This window comes from Narcine bancroftii, chromosome 5 (genome assembly GCF_036971445.1).
Source record: "Narcine bancroftii isolate sNarBan1 chromosome 5, sNarBan1.hap1, whole genome shotgun sequence".
NCBI classification, from domain to species: domain Eukaryota; kingdom Metazoa; phylum Chordata; class Chondrichthyes; order Torpediniformes; family Narcinidae; genus Narcine; species Narcine bancroftii.
In genome coordinates, this window is record NC_091473.1 from 78,508,170 (window position 1) to 78,531,021 (window position 22,852).

The following is a 22,852-nucleotide window of genomic DNA, read 5'->3' on the forward strand; positions in this document are numbered from 1 at the left end:
TACTGAATGGCACATTGCCAGTTTTTTTCCATCAGAGAGATAAACGTTCGTGCTTTGTTTTATTATTCATTCACACAATGCAAGGCCAGCAGCTATTGCCCATCCCTAACTGCACTTGAACTGAGTGACTGGCTATTCCATTTCAATTAGGCCAGAGCAGGCAAGTATTCTGTTTCCTTCATTAAAGACAAGCTTGCAACAGCCTTTTACAACAAACATCAGTTCATAATCAGGTTACTGATATCAATTTACTGGAGATTTGTAATATGTGGTCTACTGATTTACGAAGACCTTGTAGATAGTTCTTGACAAAAATGCATCTATCCATTGATCTCACTTATATACTGTCACAATGTTATTCTGTTGCCTTTTAGCTTCTATAATTTTTTTGTTTTAAAAAGCCCAACACAATCAAACAATGCAATAATATTTTATTGGTATCTATCTGCTTAACATTTGCATAAGAAAAACATGGATCGGAAATCCAGCATGCTTCTTCGAAATGAAATCAAATGGGATCAATGTTGGAGGTCAGTCCATAACAATATGATCTCACTTGTGGATTTTTAACTCCCAACAAGTGGTGATATGGACAAACAGGGTGGTGAAGAGAGCATTTGGCAAGCTTGCCTTCATCAGTCAAGCCAATGAATATAGGAAATATGACACCATGTTACAGCTGCACAAGACATTGGTGAGGCTACACTTGGTGTGTTCTGGGCAGTTCGAATCACCCAGCTGTAGGAAGCATGTCATGAAGCTGGAAAGATGCAGAAAAGATTCACAAGGATACTATTTGGAGAGACTGGACAGGCTGGTACCTTTTCTACAGGATCACAGGAGGATAAGGGATGACCATATTAAAAGTACATAACATTATGTGGGGCATTGATAAGTTGAATGGTAAGAGCCTGTTTCCAAGGACAGGGCAGTCTTTAATTTAAAGTGAAAGATTGAAAGGGACCGGAGAGGTAATTTCCTCCATGCAGAGTGTGGTGGGTCTATTAAATAAGCTGCGGAGTAAGCTGTTGAGGCCAGTACAATTGTGACTTTTAAAAGACATTTGCAGACAACCGCTTTTATTGGCTGGCTGCACCCGCTGCAGCCACTGTACTCGCTACGATGCTATTGCGCATGCGAGAGTCCCCACAATGCACGCTAGTTAAAAAAGGAGACAGAGCTTGGCTGGTGGTGGACGCCATTTCCAGGGTCTCCTGTTATACATTGTATTTGTGGAATTTAGCAGTAAAGCATTCGTCAGAGGTTGCTGTTTTGTGTTGTCTGGTTATTCGGTGCACCAAAAAACATGGTGTCAAAAGTCTGAACCTGATGCCTTCAAGTAAAAAGTGAGTAACCAGCACCACATTGGCAATGAATTTGTGACTGTGCCATAATGGCAAACATATTCAGAAGGCCTGACCCGCTCATGTTTGAAGGCAATGTGGCCGAGAATTGGCGCGTATTTAAACAAGAATACGACATTTTCATCACGGCAGTGCATAGCGATGTCTGCCCGAGTCAAAGCATCCATTTTACTAAATTTATCAGGCCCTGTGGTCATCAAAAGGGAAAGGACATTCATATATGCAAACACGGTGCGTGAAGGGGGTATCATTATCAGTCTTGCTGAGTCAAGAGAGGACTCCGAGTGTTTAAAAAGAACATTTTGAGAAATGTGCAATCCACAAAAGAACAACGATTGAAAGACACAGATTTAATACCAGAAACCAGAGGCCTGGTGAGTCAATTCAATCATATGTCAGCGACCTAAAAATCAGGACAAGGACCTGTGACTTTGGAGTGCTCTGTGATGAGTTGATAAAAGACAGGATTGTCTGCGGCATCAGCGGGGAAAGCATGAGAAAGGCACTACTGTGTGATAATGAAATAACGCTCACAAAGGCCATATCCACGTGTCTGGCTTACAAAACCACGGAAGAGAACAGCAGAAAGCTAGCCCCTCCGCAGCAACAAGGCACGAGCATAGACACAGTCCAGGCGGGACCTGCGAACAGGCAGGGGCCGGAAGCCAGAAGAAGATGAAGCCAACTAAGCCCTGCTACACTCTCACCCAGGATGGAGTGCGGCAACTGCAGCGATGACCATGTGGCAAGACGACAGATGTGCCTGGCAATTGGCCAGCAGTACAGAGCATGCCAGAAATGGAACCATTTCAGAAGATGCTGCAGAGCTAGGTAGCAAGTCACCCTGATACCCAGATACAGAAGGATGATTAACCAGATGGAACCTGAGCAAGGATAAACCAACTTGGATGGTGAGTATTACACTGATGGATTGACTCTGCAGATGCAGGAGACCCAACAAGAATCAGAAGGAATAACGAAGCATTTGTAGATCAAAGGTAAAGCAACAGAAATGAAAGTTGACACTGGAGCCAAGTTCAAAATCATGTCATGAAGAATGTTCATTCTACTGAGGAAGTCAGAATAGGCCATAAGAACAGGCTCTAAATACACAAGTCTAGTGGCATACAGGGATAACAAAATTAGATCCGACAGCACAGTGTGACAGCAGTGCTACGTTCAAGGACAGCTGCACATACTAACTTTTTTCATAGTCCAAGAAAACCTCCTGCCTCTGCTGGGACTAAGTGCAAGTATGGACATAGGTCTTGTTTCGTTCAGCAGAGAGGTACACCAGATAAGTCCAGCCGAAGATGATCTGACGCACAGAATCTTTTCTGAGTACAGTGACCTTTTTACAGAAGAACTGGGAAACCTGCCAGTGACGTACTCCATGCGGCTCAACCCAGAAGTGAGGCCCGTGCTTCATTCGGCATGTCGTATACCGATAGCAATGAAGGACAGGCTTAAGGCCGAGCTGGACAGGATGCAGGATCTGGGCGTGATTACCCCAGTCTTCAAACCCACCGAGTGTGTGTCCTCTATGGTGGCTGCTAAGAAAAAAGACGGACAGGAGATCCGGATCTGCATCAACCCAAGAGACCTCAATACAGCTTTAAAATGACTACACCATCCAATGCGTAATGTGGAAGATGTTGCCGACGCGACCATTTTTTTGGTTTTGGATGCAAAGAATTCCTTCTGGCAAATCAAATTTGACTACAAGTCATCACTGCTGACCACATTCAGCACAAGTTTCGGCCAATAGGTCCCTGCAAATGCCATTTCAAATCAATTCAGCCAGCAAAGTATTTCAAATATCAATAGACCAAATCTTCGCGGGGTGTCCCTATGCCATCATTGTTGATGATATACTTAAAGGTGGCAAAAACTTGGAAGAACATGACACAAATTAAAAAAAGGTACTTGACAAAGCCCGGAAGTTTAATCTCAGCCTCAACCCCTGTAAGTGCAGGTTTCGGCTGATCCAGGTAAGTTATGTAGCCATGTTTTCACAGGAGAAGGCCTGAAGGCAGACTCTTCAAAGACCAGAGTAATCAGTGAAATGCCAGTACCGACAGATGTGACAGCACTAACACGTTTCCTGGGCATGGTCAACTACCTGTGCAAGTTCATTCCGAATACAAGTGATCTTAACGCCCAGCTAAGAGAGTTGATGAATAAAGATATCGTTTGGTCCTGGCAGGAGCAACAACAAAGCACGTTCCATGCATTAAAAAGGCATATGTCATGCCCACCTGTTCTATCGTACTACGACGTATGAAGATCAGTCATGCTAACCTGTGATGCATCACAGAACAGTCTGGGTGCAGCATGCCTGCAAGATAGAAAACCAGTGGACTACACATCCAGGTCACTCACCACCACGGAGACTAGATATGCTCAAATAGAGGATTTGTTGGCAGTAGTTTTTGCCTACTCAAAATTCAACGACTACATTTATGGTAGACCAGTGACCATAGAGAAAACCATTTACCTCTGGTTTTCAACTCTGGTTTTCAACTCTGAAAAGGTCAATCCATGTGCCCCCTGCATGATTTCAGAGAATGATGCTCAGGCTTCAGAAATATAACGTGACTTTAGTTTACAAGTGCAGGAAAGAAATGCACCTAGCCGATGTGCTATCTCGTGCTCCCAGAAAATGCATGATTCAACAAGCTGAGGAAGAGGACATGTTTGATATAATGACAGTAATGCAGATCTCCTCCTCCTGGTTGGATGAACTGAGACAGCACACAGCTGAAGAGACAACTTTGAGGATCCTGACCACTTTTATCAAGGGCAGCTGGCCTGACAAGCAGCGTGGCCTACCACCTAAAATGCAACCCTATTTCCCATTATGGGACAAATTACTCAGCGATGAAATCATAATGAAAGGCTTGAGAGCAATAGTTCAAAGTTCACTGCAAAACATTTATGCCAACATCTTGCACTGAGGGCACCCGGAAACAACCAAACGCATGGATAGAGACATCATTTATTGGCCAGGGATGACTGAGAACATAGACTAGGAGGTACAGGCTTGCTTAGTGTGCAAGAGCAGCAGGCCATACCAATAGAAAGAGCCATTGCAGCTTCATGTGGTGCCGGACCTCCCCTGGTCAACCATGGCAACAGACATCTTCGAATTGCATGGTCAACAGTATTTGGTCTTGTCGATTCATAATCTGGATGGTTTGAGATAAACCTTTTACCCAATGTCACCTCATTGGCAGTCATTATCAAGTTAAAAAGACATTTTTCGGTGCATGGGGCTTCCCACATTCTGCTATCGGACAATGGAACCCAGTTCACCAGTGAGAAATTCAGATGCTTTGCAACAACATAGGATTTCAACCACATCACTAGCAGCCCGGAATACCCACAAACGGGTTGGTAGAAAGAACCATGAGGAGCACGAAGCAACTCATGGAGAAGTCCCACAGGGAAAATACAGATGCGTTCCTAAACCTGCTGAACCTAAGGAACATCCCTGGTGATGCCACATGGCACAACAACTCATGTCCAGGCAAACATGGACGACTCTATCTGTGGCAAGGAAACTCTTGGAGCCTCAGCTAAAGAACCCGCAATAAAATTAAATCCCAACTGCTGAACAAGAGGCTAACACAGAAAAGGTGCTATGACAGAAACAGCCAGCTGCTCATGCCATTAGCAGAAGGACAGGTCAGAAGGATGCAGATTCCACAGGGCTACAACCATATGGGCATAGTCGAAAGGAGCTGCCAGGAGCCAAGGTCATACCTGGTGAAATCAGAATGAAGGGTGTATCGGAGAAACCATTGACACCTCCTACCTGTAAGGGAGCCACCCCCATCTCGAACCATTCCGGATGAGACCATAAACCAGGGTCTGGAACATGAACCTGGGGTAGGTGGAGCTCCCTCAGTAACAACCCATGAATCAAATGGCCACAACCCCAAGACCATGGATGGCACAAGTTGAAGCACCCCAAGCAGCACCGCAAACATCCACTTCCACCAATAGCTATTACATAATACGCTTTGGGCACACTTGTAAGCCCAACCCAAAATATTGGGATTAAACTGGGCAGACTGTTCACTTCTGAACTATAATTATTGTAATGTATGACACCTACATGGATTGTGGTGTGTGAAAGGGATTGCCCAAGAAATGGGATGTAGACAGCTGTCTGCACCCATTGCAGCCACTGAACTCACTACGATGCTATTGCGCGTGCTCGAGTCCCCATGAAGCACACTAGTTGAAAAAGGAGACGGAGCTTGGTTGGTGGCGGATGTTATTTACAGGGGCTCCTGTTATATACAGTAAAGCATTCTTCAGAGATTGCTGTTTTGTGTTGTCTGGTTATTCCATGCATCCACAACCAGCATTTATTCAGGTACTTGGATAGGATATGCATTGAAGGTCATGGGCTAAAATACAAACAAATGGGAATAACTTGGATGAACAACCTGTTTGGCATGAATATGATGGGCCAAAGGGTCTGTTTCTGTGCTGCATATCTCTATGACTTAGTTACATAACACAGACTTATGCATGTAAGTTTTATGTACATGTGCAAATATAAGTTACAATTGCTTATATTCATTGATTTTTATACTAAATATACAAATTTTCACCAATATATATAGAATATCGGAAACAGATCTTTAAAAAAATGCAAGTACAATAAAAGTTGAACCCTTATTATCATAATTATTTAGTTCAGATAATTATACCATCCACTACTTCACACCAAACATTAAAGAGGGCTATAATTTTTTTAAGCTCGTAAGAGCAAGGAACAGAGACTTGCAGAGTAAGGTAAATGTTGTCACTGTACCTTAATGCAGGTCACAGGGCTCTGAGAACAGCAGGACAGCTCCTCGTCAGGTTCCCGTGGCAGGCTAGGGGTCGACAGCTGCCCTGAGGAAAAATCAGCCAGTGTGAATGGTTATTCTAATTTTACTTAACAAGAGGGGATTGAAACAAAATGCCAACAATACTATCCACTCAAGGTAACTCTGAAATCATGGGTTCACATTGAGGGACAATTCAAGGGGTTAATTTCCAATCCCGTTCCTCCCTTCAATAGGAAGGGAGAATAGTATTCAATTTCCATATTTCTTAATTCATTTACTTTGAACTGCTGGGTGGGTGTGGAGTGGTATGTACACCTGCAGAATTAGAATCAAAGAACTTGCATACCTTTCATGACTCACTGATCACATCAGCATCTACTACTATACAATACCACCTTGTACATTTCAGAAAATCCAGTACTATATTGATTGGAAGACAAGCACAACTCCAGGATCCATTCTAAGAATGAATACTTGGAATAGATGTGGATACAGAAATCAATTCAGAAGTTATTTCAAAAAGTGCAGGAGTGTAGCATTTAATTACATATACTCTACCTTTATATTAAAATTTGCAATAAGCTATTTTAATGTCACCAATAGCCCCTTTTCCAGGAAAACTTCTGTAGGATCAAGGTAGGAAAGTTCAATGGCACAGCAAGCAGAATGGTTGACATCCAGTACAAGAGATAAAATTCAATTCTGACCACGCCTGATATTTGGATGAGATTTGCATGGAAATGCATGGATTTCCTCCATGTAATTCAGTTTCCTCCCACATCCCAAAGGCAAACAGGTTAGTCGGTTAATGCAAAAAATCTCAACTGTATGGGTGTGTGGCGGAATCTGCGTAGGGGTGGTGAGGAGAGATGATGACAATGTATGACAAATTTTAAAAAATCATATTAATACAGGATGAGAGTAAATGAGTTGTTAATCAACAAGGGCTTGATGGGCTGAAGACTGGTTTCCATAATGTTTCCCACAATGTCCCTAAAACAGCGTGAATGTCCACTCTTCCTTGCAATAGCCAATGAGAATGTCTAACAAAGCACTCAATGGAAAAATGCAAAATCTTAAACAAACCAGAACACACCCTTCTCTCAAAATAAACCCTGGGACATTTACTGCACTGGGCCTCACCAAACATAAACCCATTTAATTTTTCTCTGACGATTAAGTGCCAACAATGGCAAATTTGATCTTGGGCAATGCAAAACTCATCCAAAAGACATCAGCATTGAACTTAAACATGCAAAATATCGAAGAAAAGTGGTGACAATATTTCTATAGACCAAGTAAACCCTAGTCGAGGCTCTCTGAGCTTCAGTGATGGTGTTGAATAATCAATAGATTTTCATTTGTTTTGAATCAGTTTCCAGATAAAACCAAAGGCCAAAGGGCAATCAAGGCAGAAAGGGAAAAAAATTCAAACGAGTTCAGGGATAGTAACAGATTATTAAATGTTTTGTAGCACATACTATTATTTCTAACAGAAAAATGTGAAGAAGCTCAGTGAATAGTTTATAAATTCTACCAACTAAGAGAAGTGCCTTTTGCATTGTTTTGAAATATAAACCTTCCCCTCATTTGGAAGATTATGTTTTTATTTTGCTAAAAAATGTATACAAATACAATGTAGAGCAATTATTCAACTGGAAGGAATGAGTTCATTACACTTTGGGGTTAATTCTGAAAAATCACAGTTTTTGCTTGGGATATTTTTATGTTGGGAAGTTGCAAGATTCAGAGCTGTAAAGGAAGCAGTACCTGGAACATGCCTACTTGTCATGTTCAAACTATTTATTTGTAGCACAAAATAAAGCCAGTCGTAACACTGGAAGTTGATGTAAACAGCTGGAAATAGCAGTTCACGTCTTGTGCACTTTGTTCAAGCCATCTGGATGTTCCATTGTGTTTGGTCAACTCCACTGTCGTCAACTCCACTGTCGACATCTGACAGTTGATATATGTCCATTGCAAGTGAGCTGCCACAGCCTACTCCTGGGACCCTGTGCTCAGGCTTTCAGTATTTTGTGGAAATTTCAGTCAGGTTGGAACAGAGTTGTCTGTATCCTCTGTGGCAGCCTTCCAAATTCTTCGTGCATTTTATTGGAGCGGTGTTCTGCTTTAGTACTTTGTAGGTTATGATAACTATGCCAAAGTTCTTGTGAGCAGCTGGGAGAGTGTCAGCTGACAGGAATGATATTTCAATATGTATTGCAGAATAAAGAGAAGTCCTGGTCCTGTGAGAATCGAAATTGTGCATGTTTAACAAGAAAGCCATGTAACAGAAGAGTCATTTGAAAGAAGTCACACAATTCCCTGCAGCACAGAGAAATGACAAAGAAGACTTTACAGCATTACATATGGAAGAGGTATTTACTGGCAACAGCATGCAAAGCCGGAGATCTGGCTTAATATAGTTGGAAACCCAGAAGATTTTGAGATAATTCCAATCACAAATTTCATTGTGTTCAATAAATGTTCACCTGTTTCAATAGACTTACAAACTCTTCTTATTCCTGAAGTAGACTGAGGGTCATGGCTTACCCTAGGCTCTGAGGTAAGAAAATTAATCAAGCCATTTGTCTTGTACTATATTCATGCTGCAGCAGACTACATACAACCTGTACGGTTGTTGTGACACAAGGTGCAAGGGTTTACTGGGACTTTATCCAGTGATCTGATGAAGGTTCAAAGACCTCAAGAATTGTTTTGGAATCTCCAGAAATAAAAAGCAAATCTTTTCACCAATGCTGTGAGTAAAATTTTGTGGTAAAAAAATTAGTTAGAAACCCATGAATAAAAGTCCTCCTATTTCATTTGATTCCCAACATTGAATTGTGATCAGGAAGGTATATTGGGCAACTGGGGGTTACAGGCCAAAATGATATACACTTTAAGAACATTATTTGAATAAGAAACTTTATTGTTGAATAAAGATTAGCCAAATAGTAGGAAAGAAGTTGGCTTAGATTTTACCAATTGGGGTTCATGATCAGCATTCCCGGTTACAACCCTAGTTTGGATTGTCAAGACAAAATTTGCTGGGTGAGAACATCCCAGGTCCAATTAGCAAGGCACTATGCAAAGATCATTTCTTCAAAGAAAAATCATGCTGAAGAAACCGGTTAAACAAGGGGTTAAAGAGAACCCATGCAACAAAGATGAAACCGAATCCAAGTCTGCTGATTCAAAATTAATTTGATCGTGCCCTCCTTCTGCGGCAATCCCTTGACTTGTTTCCACTCTGGTTTGGAGGCTGAGGCAGCCGATGAGGCTAGTGTGGGAATCCTCTGTTTTCCATACATGGGACAGGAAGGAGCTGTGACAGAGGACAGGTAGGACCTATGCGTTTTCCCAATGCATCACCTTGATGTTCTTGATATCAGACCAAAAGCTTCCAAGTTGTTAGTGGGATCTTGCATTTCTTCAAGGAGGCTTTAACTGCATCCTTGATTTATCTTATTCCAAATGGCCAGCCATCTTCACCCATGACAATGCTCCAAAACGTTCCTCTGGTTCCAAAATCAGTATCAAGAACAGGAAAGATAACCTATCTCCCCACCCATACCTTTCCTTCTCCTGTCAGAGAGCTATCTTTCCTCGCCCTTTGCCCTCTCCCTCTTTCACTTCTCAGATACTTACTCTTCTACCCTCGCACCTCTTACCTGCTACCCTTTGTTTCAACCCCTCCCCCTCTTTTTTATTCAGGTATCTGCACTCCTGAGGCACCAAACATCAATTGTCTTTTGCTGTGGATGCTGCATGACTGCTGAGTTTCTCCAGCTCTTTATGTACAGACCAGCAGAGCTGACTGAGGGTAACTACCACCACAATACTGAGGATGTTGGCCTAGGAGAGGCCATTGATATTGGTTACCCAAACTTCCAGTGATTCGAGAGGAATCTGCCAAAGTTAATCATTTACACAAGACTTTATAATATGCTTTATATTATTCAGTAATCATCAAATAAGTACTTTGGTACAGATGCAAAGATTTGCCAGGCTGAAACCAAGGACCATTAATGGTCTTCATTAATGAGCAGAGTAGAAAAGCTGAAGTTATTCTTTCAACAGGAAAGGTTAAGAACAGATTTACTAAGCATGCTTAAAGCTTGAAAAGGTTTCAATTGAGTAGTTGGGGAATATCAGCAGGAAGGTCTGTGACCATGGCCCTAGATTTGAGATAATTGGCCGGAGGAAAAGTTGTCGTAAGCTGGAACTTGTCTGAAAGGGTGGGGAACCATTTAAAAAAGATTGTGGAATGAAAATATTTGTGGTGCAACAAGGGAAAAGAGTGGGAGGAGCACTAAATGAGTTTCTCTTTCAAAGAACCAGCAGAGGCACGATGGTCACACATGTTGCTTCTATCCTATAAATCCAAAGCAATCTTAGCCATCTCCAACCACATGGGAAAAAACGGTGGTGGTTGTGGAAAGTTGTCAGTTTGGAAGTTCCACATCCAGTGGAAAACTGGGAAGTTGCTCTCCTCAAAGGCTTTTATAACACTATATTTAACTTTATTAGTCTAACTGCATTCTTGGAGTTGAAAATGGAACTAATGCTTTTGTTTAGCAGGAATTACAATCTTCACAAATTTGGAAGACCATAATCAGCTTGAAATTGATTTTGCAGCTATTATTTTCAGAGAGCCCATTTTAAAGCTTTGCAACTCTTCTTTCCTTCCCCCATGGCTATTTGGATTGAATGACCTAAAATCACTGTTGATTTTATATCAGAACAATAGTCTGAAAGTCACTCTTCCCAATTTTTCCATTACAATTCAAGTCTAGTCAAGTTTATTGTCATCTGATTGTACCTTTACAAACCGACAAAACAGTGTTCTCTGGTCCTTGGTGCAAAACATGCAGAGAGACAACCAGTCAAAATACACATACAGACAAATAATACATATGCAGGACAAGTATTTTATCTATAAAATTAAATATTATTTTGTACGAATGAGAGTCTCGGATGGTAAGTTTGAGGAGTTCCTTTGGTCATTCAGCATTTTTACTGTCCATGGGAAAAAGCTGTCCCTCAGCCTGGTGGAGCTGGCTCTGATCCTCCTGTATTTCTTCCCCAATGAGAACATCTGAAAGATACTGTGTGCAGGAAGGAAGAGGTCTTCAATGATTTTGCTCATCTTCTTCAGACAATGATCCTTGTAGATTACGTCAATGGGGGTGAGAGTGGGGGAGGGAGGGAGGGACACTCCAGTGATTCTCTCTGTCACTCTTACGGTCCTGTGGATTAACTTCTGGTCCATTTCTCTCCAGCAACCATATGACATTGTGATACATCCGGCCAGGATGCTCTCGATAGAGCTCATATGGAAGGTTGACAAAATAGTGGCTGGTAACCCTGCCTGCTTCAATCTTCTCAGGAAGCCAAGTCACTGTTGGGCCTTCATGACAAATGAGGAGATATTGAGTGTTCATGATGGGTCACTAGTTATGTGAACGGATAAACTATGGTCTTTCCATGGAAGTCCAAGATCCAATTACAGAGAGGGGTGTGACTCCCAGCGAGGACAGCTTCTCCATCAGCCTCTGGGGAATAATCGTATTAAATGCCAAACTGAAGTTAATGAACAGCAGTCTGGCAATATGAGGCGTCTTTCTCTTGGTGGCCAGGACAGAGTGAAGTGACAAAGCTATATCGTACCATCTGTTGAGCAGCTTCTTAGGCAAATTACAAGATACTCATTAATCTCTTACTAACATATGAGAACATCTATATCATAGATTCCATACAAGCACATTAACACCAGCCTGCAAATGATTTCCAAGGCTGAAGTTGACAGTTCTCCTAGTACATCCCATTCAGAAAATTCCAGAGCAGTTTTAAATTATTCATGCATTTGACTGTGTGTTTGTCAATAAGTGAATTCTGCAAAGTTTGAATGTTCAAGAAATTGAAGATGATATTTTCTTTATCATGTAAATAAACTTTTTCAGATCATGAGCATTTGAAAGTAAATCTCTTAATATTAATCAAAAATCAATGCTGGAAGAACTCAGCAGGTTGAGCATCATCTCTGTGGCGCTGTGGAGGGAAGGAATTCTCCACAATTCAAGTTGAGAGCCAGCTTCAGTACTTTTGTGTCCACATTATATTATACCAAGCTGCACATAATTTCACATTAAAAATCTTATGGTCTGCAATCTATGGAAATAATGCAAATTTGGTTTTTATTCAGTAATTCTTTTGTACTATCTACCCTGGCAATGGAATAAAAAAATCTACATTTTATAGATTAACTGGGAGAATGGGGCATGAGAAAACAATAAAAATTATTTTAATCTTATTAGAATTCATGATTTCAATAGCATGCTTTTCATGCAATAATCTTTAAGTCTCCCATCAAACTATGGTGGATCATTCACCAAGAAAATGGAAACACATTGATGCAAGTCATTACATATTTACAGTAAAGATGCATTTTAACAAATACACCCAAATCTATATGACACAAAGAAAATGTTTGGAAATTAAATGATAATTTAAAGGTAAATTGGTTTCTTATCAAGGATACAGGTATTAATTATATATAAACTATAGATACTAATTTTGCTGATGAAGTTGTTATTCTCTCTGGTGCCCTATTCATTATGTAAAGTTAAAAATGTATTGTGCGTCTGCACCACTCACAATCCTTAATGATCTCTTGCACCTGCTCATCTGGTATATTTTTTAATTAACACTCTAAGGAGGCTTGTCAGTAGTAATCAAAAACTTTGTCACTTATAAAGCTGTGGCAAAAAATCAATAGTTTTTCATCAGAAAAGGTTATTTCTGGCATAAGTGAACCATTTAATTGCTTCATTCAAATAAACAAAACTGCAGATTTTAATGACTCGATTCCATGAATCAATACAGCCATACATTTTATTAAACAGCAACATGTAGGAAGATATTTTAAGTCCTTCTAATCAAGGCAGAAGCATGTTCCTTATTTTCATTTCCTTGGGAACGGCAATAAGTTTCAAACCCTATGCAGACCCATGATTTATATACAGGAATTGACTCCCATGGCAGTAACACAGTGATGGGTGACTAGTTCTCAACAGTAACCTACTGGCACTTGACAAAGTGCCTGAAGCAGAATGAATTCACTTCTTTTTTCCTCACTCATCAACAGGCTCTGCCCTGACCACCACCCCCCCCCCCCCCCCCACCACCACCACCACCAATCCAGACGGATGTGACAGGGTCTTGTCGTTTTTGACTGAGAAAACTATCTGGTGGGCCTTATTTTTCCAGCCTACCCCAGGATTTGCTTTGCATTCACCTTCCCCAAAGTGGAACCAGGAGCACAAAACGATTTTCAACACTAACATAACATTTATGAATAGTTTGAAACAATGACACTGAGCTGCAACTCCCGACAAAAAAAAAATAAAGAAGAGCATTAACTTTCAATTCTCCTCCAGGCATTGCTTCACAGCTCATGGCTATTGCTTTCTTCAATTTCTCCCCAGAGAGTCAGGAGTTATTACCCCTGTCGATGGAGGAGAAAGGGATGTTATTCCCCTGTCACCCACCCAACTCTGGCATATTCCCTTCCCTGATCTATAGCCTTCCACAGAAAAAGAGTCTGACATGCTGTTAGTTCTCAACAATGTCAGATTCATCTACCTGTACGGCTGGAATTATTTTCCGGAGCCAGAATGCCACAATGTCACAGGAGTCAGATGAAAAGAATTTCCAGAGCAATTACAGTGTGAAAGACACCAGTTACACAAAAACAATTCCAAAAAAGTGCACAGTGATTTCTAACACAGTTATTAACTATAGTTGAGCAAAACAAGATGTCAGCTTCATTGTTCTAGTCAATAGTAATTAAACATATCCCAGTATTTTTGCATTTGTATTGTTGAAAGCAGCACCAATAACTCTGATTAATTGCAGGTTTAACAAATGCTGAAAGAAAACAAAGACATCTTCTCTGGGTAACCGATACACCTCCTCAAATTATGGATACTTCACTGGAATGACAGCCCTGATTCAGTTATGCCTTAAGTGCTTTACATGCAAACAAACCATTAAATAACACCAAGACAGATCTTGCTTATTGGCATTGGCATTTCTCAGGAAGTGCTATCCAACAATAAAGTCCATGACATTGAGCGACCAATGATACCACACCTGTCATTAAATTCCAGCCAGCCTAAGCAGTGGTTTGGAGAACCCCTAAATTTCACTCAGGATTCAACACTTGCTGATTAAGAGGCAAAGTAGAGAGTAATATTTTTTTTTCATTTTGTTTAATGATTTAATTATTATTTTACACATTTGTTATTATTGCTTAAAATTAGCTTTTCCAATGTTAATAATTTTAAACGTCTTAGTGTCAGACATTGTGATCCTTAATATGCATGACGTCTTTGACAGAAGACAAGGCATTGCCCCGGCTTTGTCTCCTTTGCAAGATCTCAAGAGCATTCTAGGATAAGGCCTCTGTTGCAGTCGATATAGCACTGCAATTGTAGCAATTGCAAACTCATCGATCCCATTACAGCATGAGTGATCCGGGTTCAAGTTCACCGCTGTCTATAAGGAGCTTGTCAATCTCCCTGGGCATATGTGGATTTCTTTTAGGTGCTCTGATTTCCTCCCTCATTCCAAAGATGTTTGTGGTTAGCTGGTTAATTGGTCACATGGGGGTATTTGGGTAGTATTGGCTCAATGGCCAAAAGGGAGTGTTTCTGTGTGGTATCTACAAATTAAATTAAACAAAATGCAATTCCAAGGGTGCCTCACAACCAGCCATCCTTTGTATGGATATTCTGGGCAATGAGCAACTCCAGCACAATCTGACCCTTTAGTATTGCTCATTTCATATAGTCTGAGAACTTACATTCTTGCTCTTCTTAAACCTTGATATAACATTGTGGCCACTTAAAAACAAATATTTATATTTTCCAGTCTGTTAAATAGCACATCCCTAGAAAATCTAGGTATTGTGGAAATCAATCAAATTTTTGAAACTGTAAGCAAAAACCAAAGTGCTAGAAGAACTCAACAAGTCAAACAGCAACCCTGGGGAAGGGGATGGAGGTTGACGGGAACAATTGTTGACGATTCAGGTTAAGACGCTGGATCAGAACTGAAAGTGGAGAGGGTAGTTAGCCAAAAGAAAGAGGAGAGCAGGAGGGGAGACTTTTGGCTCCAGATTCCATCATCTGTAATCTCTTGTGTTTTCTTTGAAGCTGTGATTTGAATCATATGGGCATGACCACAGGCCTACCATTCTGTTGTTTACTCAGGACACTCACTGGTAAAATGGTGTTGACTTTGGAAGTTCTACATTTAACAATGTCATATAAGATTAAGTCATATGCCTTAACATATGGAATTACTGAGCATTGTAATATGGTACTATATAAATATAGATCTTTCTTTGACTGTGACCAAAAAAGTCATGTCAGTTTGGGACAATAACAAAAGCATATCATTTTCTGATTGTTAAATTTCCCAATAAAACTCACAAATTGGGAACCACATACAGAAACCATCAGATGACTAAAACATTTTAGTCCAATTATCTCTGCATTAGTCTCAACGATATGTAGTTTGAGGTGAATAGAAGACACTGATATTCTATTTTTCCCTATGTACCATACAGGCATATTTAGGCTGTAAATCAATGTACTTCTGCAGGATAATTTTTATGTTGGAATATAACCATGTGAAGTGTTAATACAAAAAGAAAAGGAACATACAGATAGACCCCGACTTACGACATCCCGAGTTGCAGTATTTTGAGTTACAATTAGTCATAATCCAGTATTTTCGGATTCAAGTTACGATGTTTCCCTGCACTTGTGATATGTGGTGCAGTGACACAATGACTCTACTCTCTCACGACGCTGGGCAATTTCAGTAGTGTTCACCATACGCTAGAAGTCATGAGTGTACAGCCAACAAGTCGTCATGTACAATCTGTATTGCGTAAAATTTGCATCAAGTCAGAGTCGTGGCCCTTCAAATTCATGTTGTGTCAAATTTGTGTCGTGTTAAATTGGGTTATGATAAAGGTTTTCAGCATCTAAAGTTTAAATTTTAAAAATGGTAGCGTGCATTGCATAATGTTTATTTTCCAGTTTGTGTTGTAATAAAGGTTTTCAGTATTTAAACTTAAATTAAAAAAAAAGCAGTAGAATGCGGTATTGTTTCAACTTACAATGTGAGCCCTAGAACAGAACCCTATCGTAAGTCAGGGTCTTCCTGTTATGGAAGTGGCATGAATGTGGCAAATCGAAAAGTGCAATAGTCGCAATGCACTTTATTAATATCAGAGTTGGAGAACACCAGCTGTTAAATGGTTGACGAAGAAGGGGAAGTTTGAAGCTCGTTCAGACTTAAAATTAACAGTCCTTTTAGGAAACCAAATCTGAGGTTTAACTTTAAAAAAAATGTAACTGTATTGTTTGTTGCGGTACTTGTCATTCTTAGGGATTCTTCCAAATTAAACTATACCCAGGGCCTGTTTTCATGCAGTCAGTGACCACTCTTGTATTCTGCTTTTTTGTTAAAAATTATGCATTTTAAAATATCATTTCAGTTTTATTTTTGTTTTGAAGTGCAATTACATACAGAGTGAAGCAAAGCCTGTCAAAGAATGATGTGGAAAATTATCATGAAGTCAAGCCCTTATATACGGCCACATGCAATCTCCAAGATTAGTAACTCCATGTGATCTGTTCACTTCTTATCTTGTAAGGATAAATAATTGAAGATGAAATCTCAAAAGACTAATTCTATATTAAAAACTTCTAACTCAGTGACCAAGACAATCAATCAAAAACTTCAGGATTTGGTTTAAAATCAGCATTTTCTGATGAAGGATTTTGAAATTGAGACCCTGACTCTTGGTTGTGGTGGATCAAAATGATTAAAGATCATGCACAGCAGTTCGAAGATGAGCAGAAGATTTCCAAGTTCCTTTACAAGATTTTTCCCTCATGCAGTGCCACCAAAATAATAAAAGTTGGTATTCGGGTTAACTGTTGTTTCGAGAATTCCGCTTCTTACAAAATGATCTCCAGATTTCCCTCAAGAGCAACTCAGTAAGATGTCACTGAGCAGTATAACAAAATACAGGCAGTCCATGGATTGAAAACATCCAATTTACAAACAACTCATACTCTTGTATGACCCGAAGTAGAATGCCAGGAACTTCCGGTTTGAGCGTGTTTATGCAATAGGATACTCTTGCGTGATGCTGCCATCACACAGCATCGCAAGAGAGTATGATGTGGGGGTAGGGAGTGGGTGGAAGCAAGCGAGTGGGCTGGAGAGAGCGAGTGTGCAGAAGGGAACGAGCGTGCAAGAGGGAGGGAGGGAGAGAGGGACCGAGCATTTCAATAACAGCAAATGATGATTTTCATTGAAGCTGCTTCATTTTTCATAACAATATTGCTGTAGGCAAATAAAAAAGTGAGTCTCACTTCTTCACTACAAAGCTATCTGTCTCACACATGAATATTATGTGTGAATAAAGAAAATCACAAATATATTACAATTTACAAATTTGATTCCTTCATGTTACAGAAATACTATCAAATTTATAGAGATATTATATATATATATATATATATAAATATAAATATATATACATATATATATAGATAGATAGATAGATAGAAAGATAGAAAGATAGATAGATAGATAGATAGATAGATAGATAGATATCAATAATCATTGGACTGTTGAGGAGCAATTAATTTTCTCCATTTTTAACTGTCTGGTAATGTTTATGATGTTCAAAAATACTTTAAAGTACCTGTTCCGACTTGCATACAAATCTGAATTAAAGAAAGACCTAGGTTACAGAACTAGTTTTTAACCCAGGGACTGCCTGTACAGATCTTTCTTTCACTGTCTGTGTCTGACAAAAAAATTTCTGAAGGTCCACTGAATTCTTTAATTATTAAATTATCTATTAATAATTTCAATTTATTCTGCATCAGATCTTAATTAATGCTATACCCTGTTGATTGGCATAAAATGAGCCTATTGAAAAAATAAAACTGAGTTTCAATGCATGTGTGGGATGAAAATGTTTTCTGATTTTGTCTCAATAAAATATAATTAGAGCCTGTATCCTCCAGTTACACCAATATGGCTGAACAAAATACTCATTACAGTAACAATCCTTATATCAATTGAAAAGACCTGAATCTTGTCCACATTTTTATTTTGGTGATAAAAGTAAGCTGCAAATAATAGAATCAGCCTATCTACATTCTCTGAACATTGACCAATAAAGGGGACATGGCCATGCGAAGGATCGAGGCGGGTGCATCTTGAATGAGCTCTCCATGAAGAGATTAAAAGTTTAAATTCACAAATTTTTCTGCTACAGATATACAAAATGACTAGCAAGAAACAAAGACTGCAAAAAGCAAAATCTGAAGAGGCTCCCAGTCCACCAGGATGATCGAATGAAAGCCCAAAAGAAAGCAGCAGAAGAGCAGCCTTGAGACCAGCTGAACCTGACAGTGCTGGGGTGGGGGGGGGGGGGGGAGAGTCAAGGAAAATCCTGGAGAAGATGGAGATCTTATGTACACATTTTACGAGTGTAGAAAATGTAATAAAGAATAGGTCAGAAAAGATGGGTGAGCTCTCAGAGGCAATTGGTTACAATGAATTGAATGGGCCAAGTGGAAGTTGACCTGGCTACAACACAAGAAAAGCTGAAAGCTTTAGAACATGACGTGAAGAAGTGGGACTTGGACAGGATCAACCATAAGGAAAACTTCAGCAGATGCAACAACCTTCAGATTATTGAATTGAAGGAGGGGACTGAAGGGAATGATCCAATGAGCTTCTTTGAATTGTGGATCCCACGAGTATTGGGAAAAAATACATTTAGTGAGAAATTACAAGCATCGAGTCCACGCTGCTGAAGATCCAGCTGCGCTGGATGGGTCACGTCTCCAGAATGGAGGACCATCGCCTTCCCAAGATCGTATTATATGGCGAGCTCTCCACTGGCCACCGTGACAGAGGTGCACCAAAGAAAAGGTACAAGGACTGCCTAAAGAAATCTCTTGGTGCCTGCCACATTGACCACCGCCAGTGGGCTGATAACGCCTCAAACCGTGCATCTTGGTGCCTCACAGTTTGGCAGGCAGCAACCTCCTTTGAAGAAGACCGCAGAGCCCACCTCACTGACAAAAGGCAAAGGAGGAAAAACCCAACACCCAACCCCAACCAACCAATTTTCCCTTGCAACCGCTGCAATCGTGTCTGCCTGTCCCGCATCGGACTTGTCAGCCACAAACGAGCCTGCAGCTGACGTGGACTTTTTACCCCCTCCATAAATCTTCGTCCCGAAGCCAAGCCAAAGAGAAAGAGACAAGTAGAAAGAGCTCATCAGACCCTTAGTCCCAGAAGACCTGAGGAGCAGCGACCACAGTCGGTCCTGATAAGACTTTTGAGTTACCAGGATTGGGAGGAAATTTTGAGAGCACCATTTGATTATTCTAAACAACATAGTGGCCCGCTTGAGATTGACAGTGGAAAGGTGCAATTCTTTCATGACATCAGCCCAAGTTTGATCAAGCAAAGGAAAGAGTTTGTTGATGTAAAGAGACCATTAAGGTAAAAAAAAAGAGATATTTGATGGTATACCCTGCGACACAGATTTTAAGTAATGGAGGGAAATCAGCATTTTTTTCAAATCTAAGAAAGATGCAGAGGAATTTCTATGGGTTATGAGAAGACTGAAGACATCAGATAAGAAGACATCAAATAATAGGACTAAGTAAAAGTTGTATTTTTTTAAAAATCATCTTTTAGTTATTATTAAATGTGAATGTTATTGCAATTTGCATGGAGAGCTCAAGAAAGTGCAAGAACTTGGCAAAATTAGTAGCAGGGTGGAGCTTCTAGTCTAAGGGCGGTAATGGTGCTGGGAGAGGAGCATTTTTACAAGATGGCACTAAAGGGAAGGGTTCTTCTTCCTCAGAAGATTTTGTGGGCTTTGTTCATGGGCTTCCAGGGTTTCTGTTTACATCAGCATCAGAACAGGAGCACTATATGTGTGTATTATTTGAATAATTGAAAGGAATTTTAGTGCTAAACAACATTTAAGAACTGATATGGATAAAATGTTAAAGTTTATTAGTCTTAGTGTTAATGGGTTGAATGGAGCGGTGAAATGAAAAAGGGTCTTGGCACACAAAAAAAAACTAAAATGGGCCGCAGTTTGTAACGGCACATTGCAAGATTCATGCAGAATCCTGGACATTCATACATACTCTTGGACCATTCGCCATTAATCTTAACCATTCCGATATCAGAAAAACAAGAAAGTGTGTATAGATGATGTCTTAATGTCAAGTTGTTGAAAAGGACAGACATTTGTGAGTTTATTAGGAGAGAGATAGAATTGTTTGTGAAACAATCTCTCTTCCACCAATAACAGCTTTTTGATATGGCTTATCTGAGAGGGCCAATTATTTCATATACAAATTTTTTTTAAAGAGAATATACTGAGGAAGTGGATGGTTTGGAGAAGTATATAACAGAATTGAACAAAATTTATCAAAGGATGGGTTTACAAGTATAGACACTTGGAAAATAAAAAAAAATTGAGATACAATATATTGACAATGTACAGAACATAAAAAAGCTATTTTAAAAACTAAGAAAAAATACTATGAACTAGGAAAATGAGTACATAAGTTTTTTTCCCTGGCAAGTGAAGATAGAGGAGTCGTCGAGGATAATAAATGCAATCAAAACAGATGCAGACATGATAACCCACAATCAAAAATTATATTTTAGACAATATTATACAAAGCTCTATAAATCAGAAATATTAGGAAATGGTATTGAGATGGACGAGTTTCTTGCGACCGTTGAGCTTCCAAAATTAGAGGCTAGAGATCAGATGGAACTAGATGCCTCTTTCACAAGAGAGGAAAATGAGAAGGCTCTAAATACTTTGCAGGCTAATAAGTCTCTGGGGAAGGATGGGTTCCCACCCAAGTTCTATAGACAATTTAAGGATTTTCTGATGCCTCTTAAGATGGATATACTGGATCAGGCAGTGGAGAGTCAGATTTTTCTGGACTTTTTTTCAACAGTTATTGCCGAAGAAGAATAGGAACTTGTTTAAAATCTCATCACACAGGCCTATCTCACTTCAGAATGCTGATTATAAGATATTGGCAAAGGCTTTAGCCAATAGGCTGGGGGAATATTTACCTAAATTGATTCATTCAGATCAAGTGGGATTTGTTAAAGGAAGACACTCTGTAAATAGTCTGGGAAGTCTATTTAATATAATACATATGGCTAAATCAAAATTGAATTCCACTATAACAGTCGCTTTGGATGCTGAAAAGGCATTCAACTGGTTACAATGTCCTTTTATCTTTAAAACATGCGAGAAATTTGATAGCAGTAGAATATTTAGAAATTAGATAAAACGTTCATCATAAACCACAAGCTAAAATTATAACTAATAGTCAGATACCCCATTTTTTATCCTTGCAATTGAACTGCAGGCAGAGATTATGAGGAGATATCCGAACACAAAAGGCTTCAAAGTTAGACAAGAAGAACATAAAATCAGCCTATTTGCTGATTTTGTGCTTATTATACCTATCCGACCCAGTTGAGTCCTTGGAAAATTACAAACACTCGAAAAATGTGGAAGAGGCTCAGGTTATAAAGTTAATATGGATAAAAGTGAGATAATGCCATTGATGAACTTTGATTATGAAAGATATCAAAGAGGAAGTCAATTTAAATGGAAGGTAGATGGAATTAAATATTTAGGAATAATGAGTGATAAAAACTTGCACAATTTGTATAAGTTAAATTATACTCCCCTTTTAGGGAAGATAGAGGATTTACAGAAATGGAAAGATTTGCCAATTACTTTGGTGGGAAGGGTTAATTGTGTTAAAATTAAAGTGATGGCAAGATTACAATATCTTTACCAATTGCTGTATATTTCTTTACCAAAAAATGTCTTTAAATGACAAAATAATTGTATTAGCTAATTTCTTTGGAATACTAAGGTGCCGAGGATTTTGTTGGATAAGTTAACGTGGGACTATAAACTGGGGGAACTTAGGATATCGGACTTCAAAAAGTACTATTTGGCAGCACAAGCTAGATTCCTTTCATCCCTCTTTGAAGAAGGAAGCTCCCGCCCCCCCCCCCCCACCAAATTCAAATTGGACTGTACTCAATGAGAGATGGGGCAGCTACAGATTTTATTTATGTGGAGTCTTAAGTCGATAACAAAAAAGACAGATAATCCTATATTAATACATATAATTACAATATGGCAAGAAATCAATGAGTGTATTGGGAAAAAAGCATGGATATCATTAAGAACAGCATAATGTAAGAATATGTTGCTCCCTATGAATCAAGATAATAGAATACTAAACTCCTGGTGTGACAAAGGAATGATACATTAAAGATCGCTATGCAGAGGGGGTTTTTATGTCTTTTGATCAACTAAAACAGAAATATGGAGTAGCCAATGGAACTTTCTTCTGCTTCTCCCAGCTAAGGTCATTGTTGAGATATAGATGGGAGCCAGCAATGGTCCCACATGAAATTAATGAAATGGAACAAACAATTTAGCTGGGGAATGCA

At 39.6% G+C, this 22,852-nt stretch overlaps 1 protein-coding gene across 1 annotated transcript in view; it reads right to left on the reverse strand.

The window, feature by feature from the left end:
- Window positions 1-22,852, reverse strand: part of LOC138765302 (adhesion G protein-coupled receptor D2) — a 326,991-nt gene that overhangs the window by 109,380 nt on the left and 194,759 nt on the right. Inside the window, exon 21 of the mRNA XM_069942347.1 lies at window positions 6,193-6,275. Within this exon, the coding sequence (XP_069798448.1) occupies window positions 6,193-6,275 (83 nt within the window). The remainder of the gene's footprint in view (window positions 1-6,192; window positions 6,276-22,852) is intronic.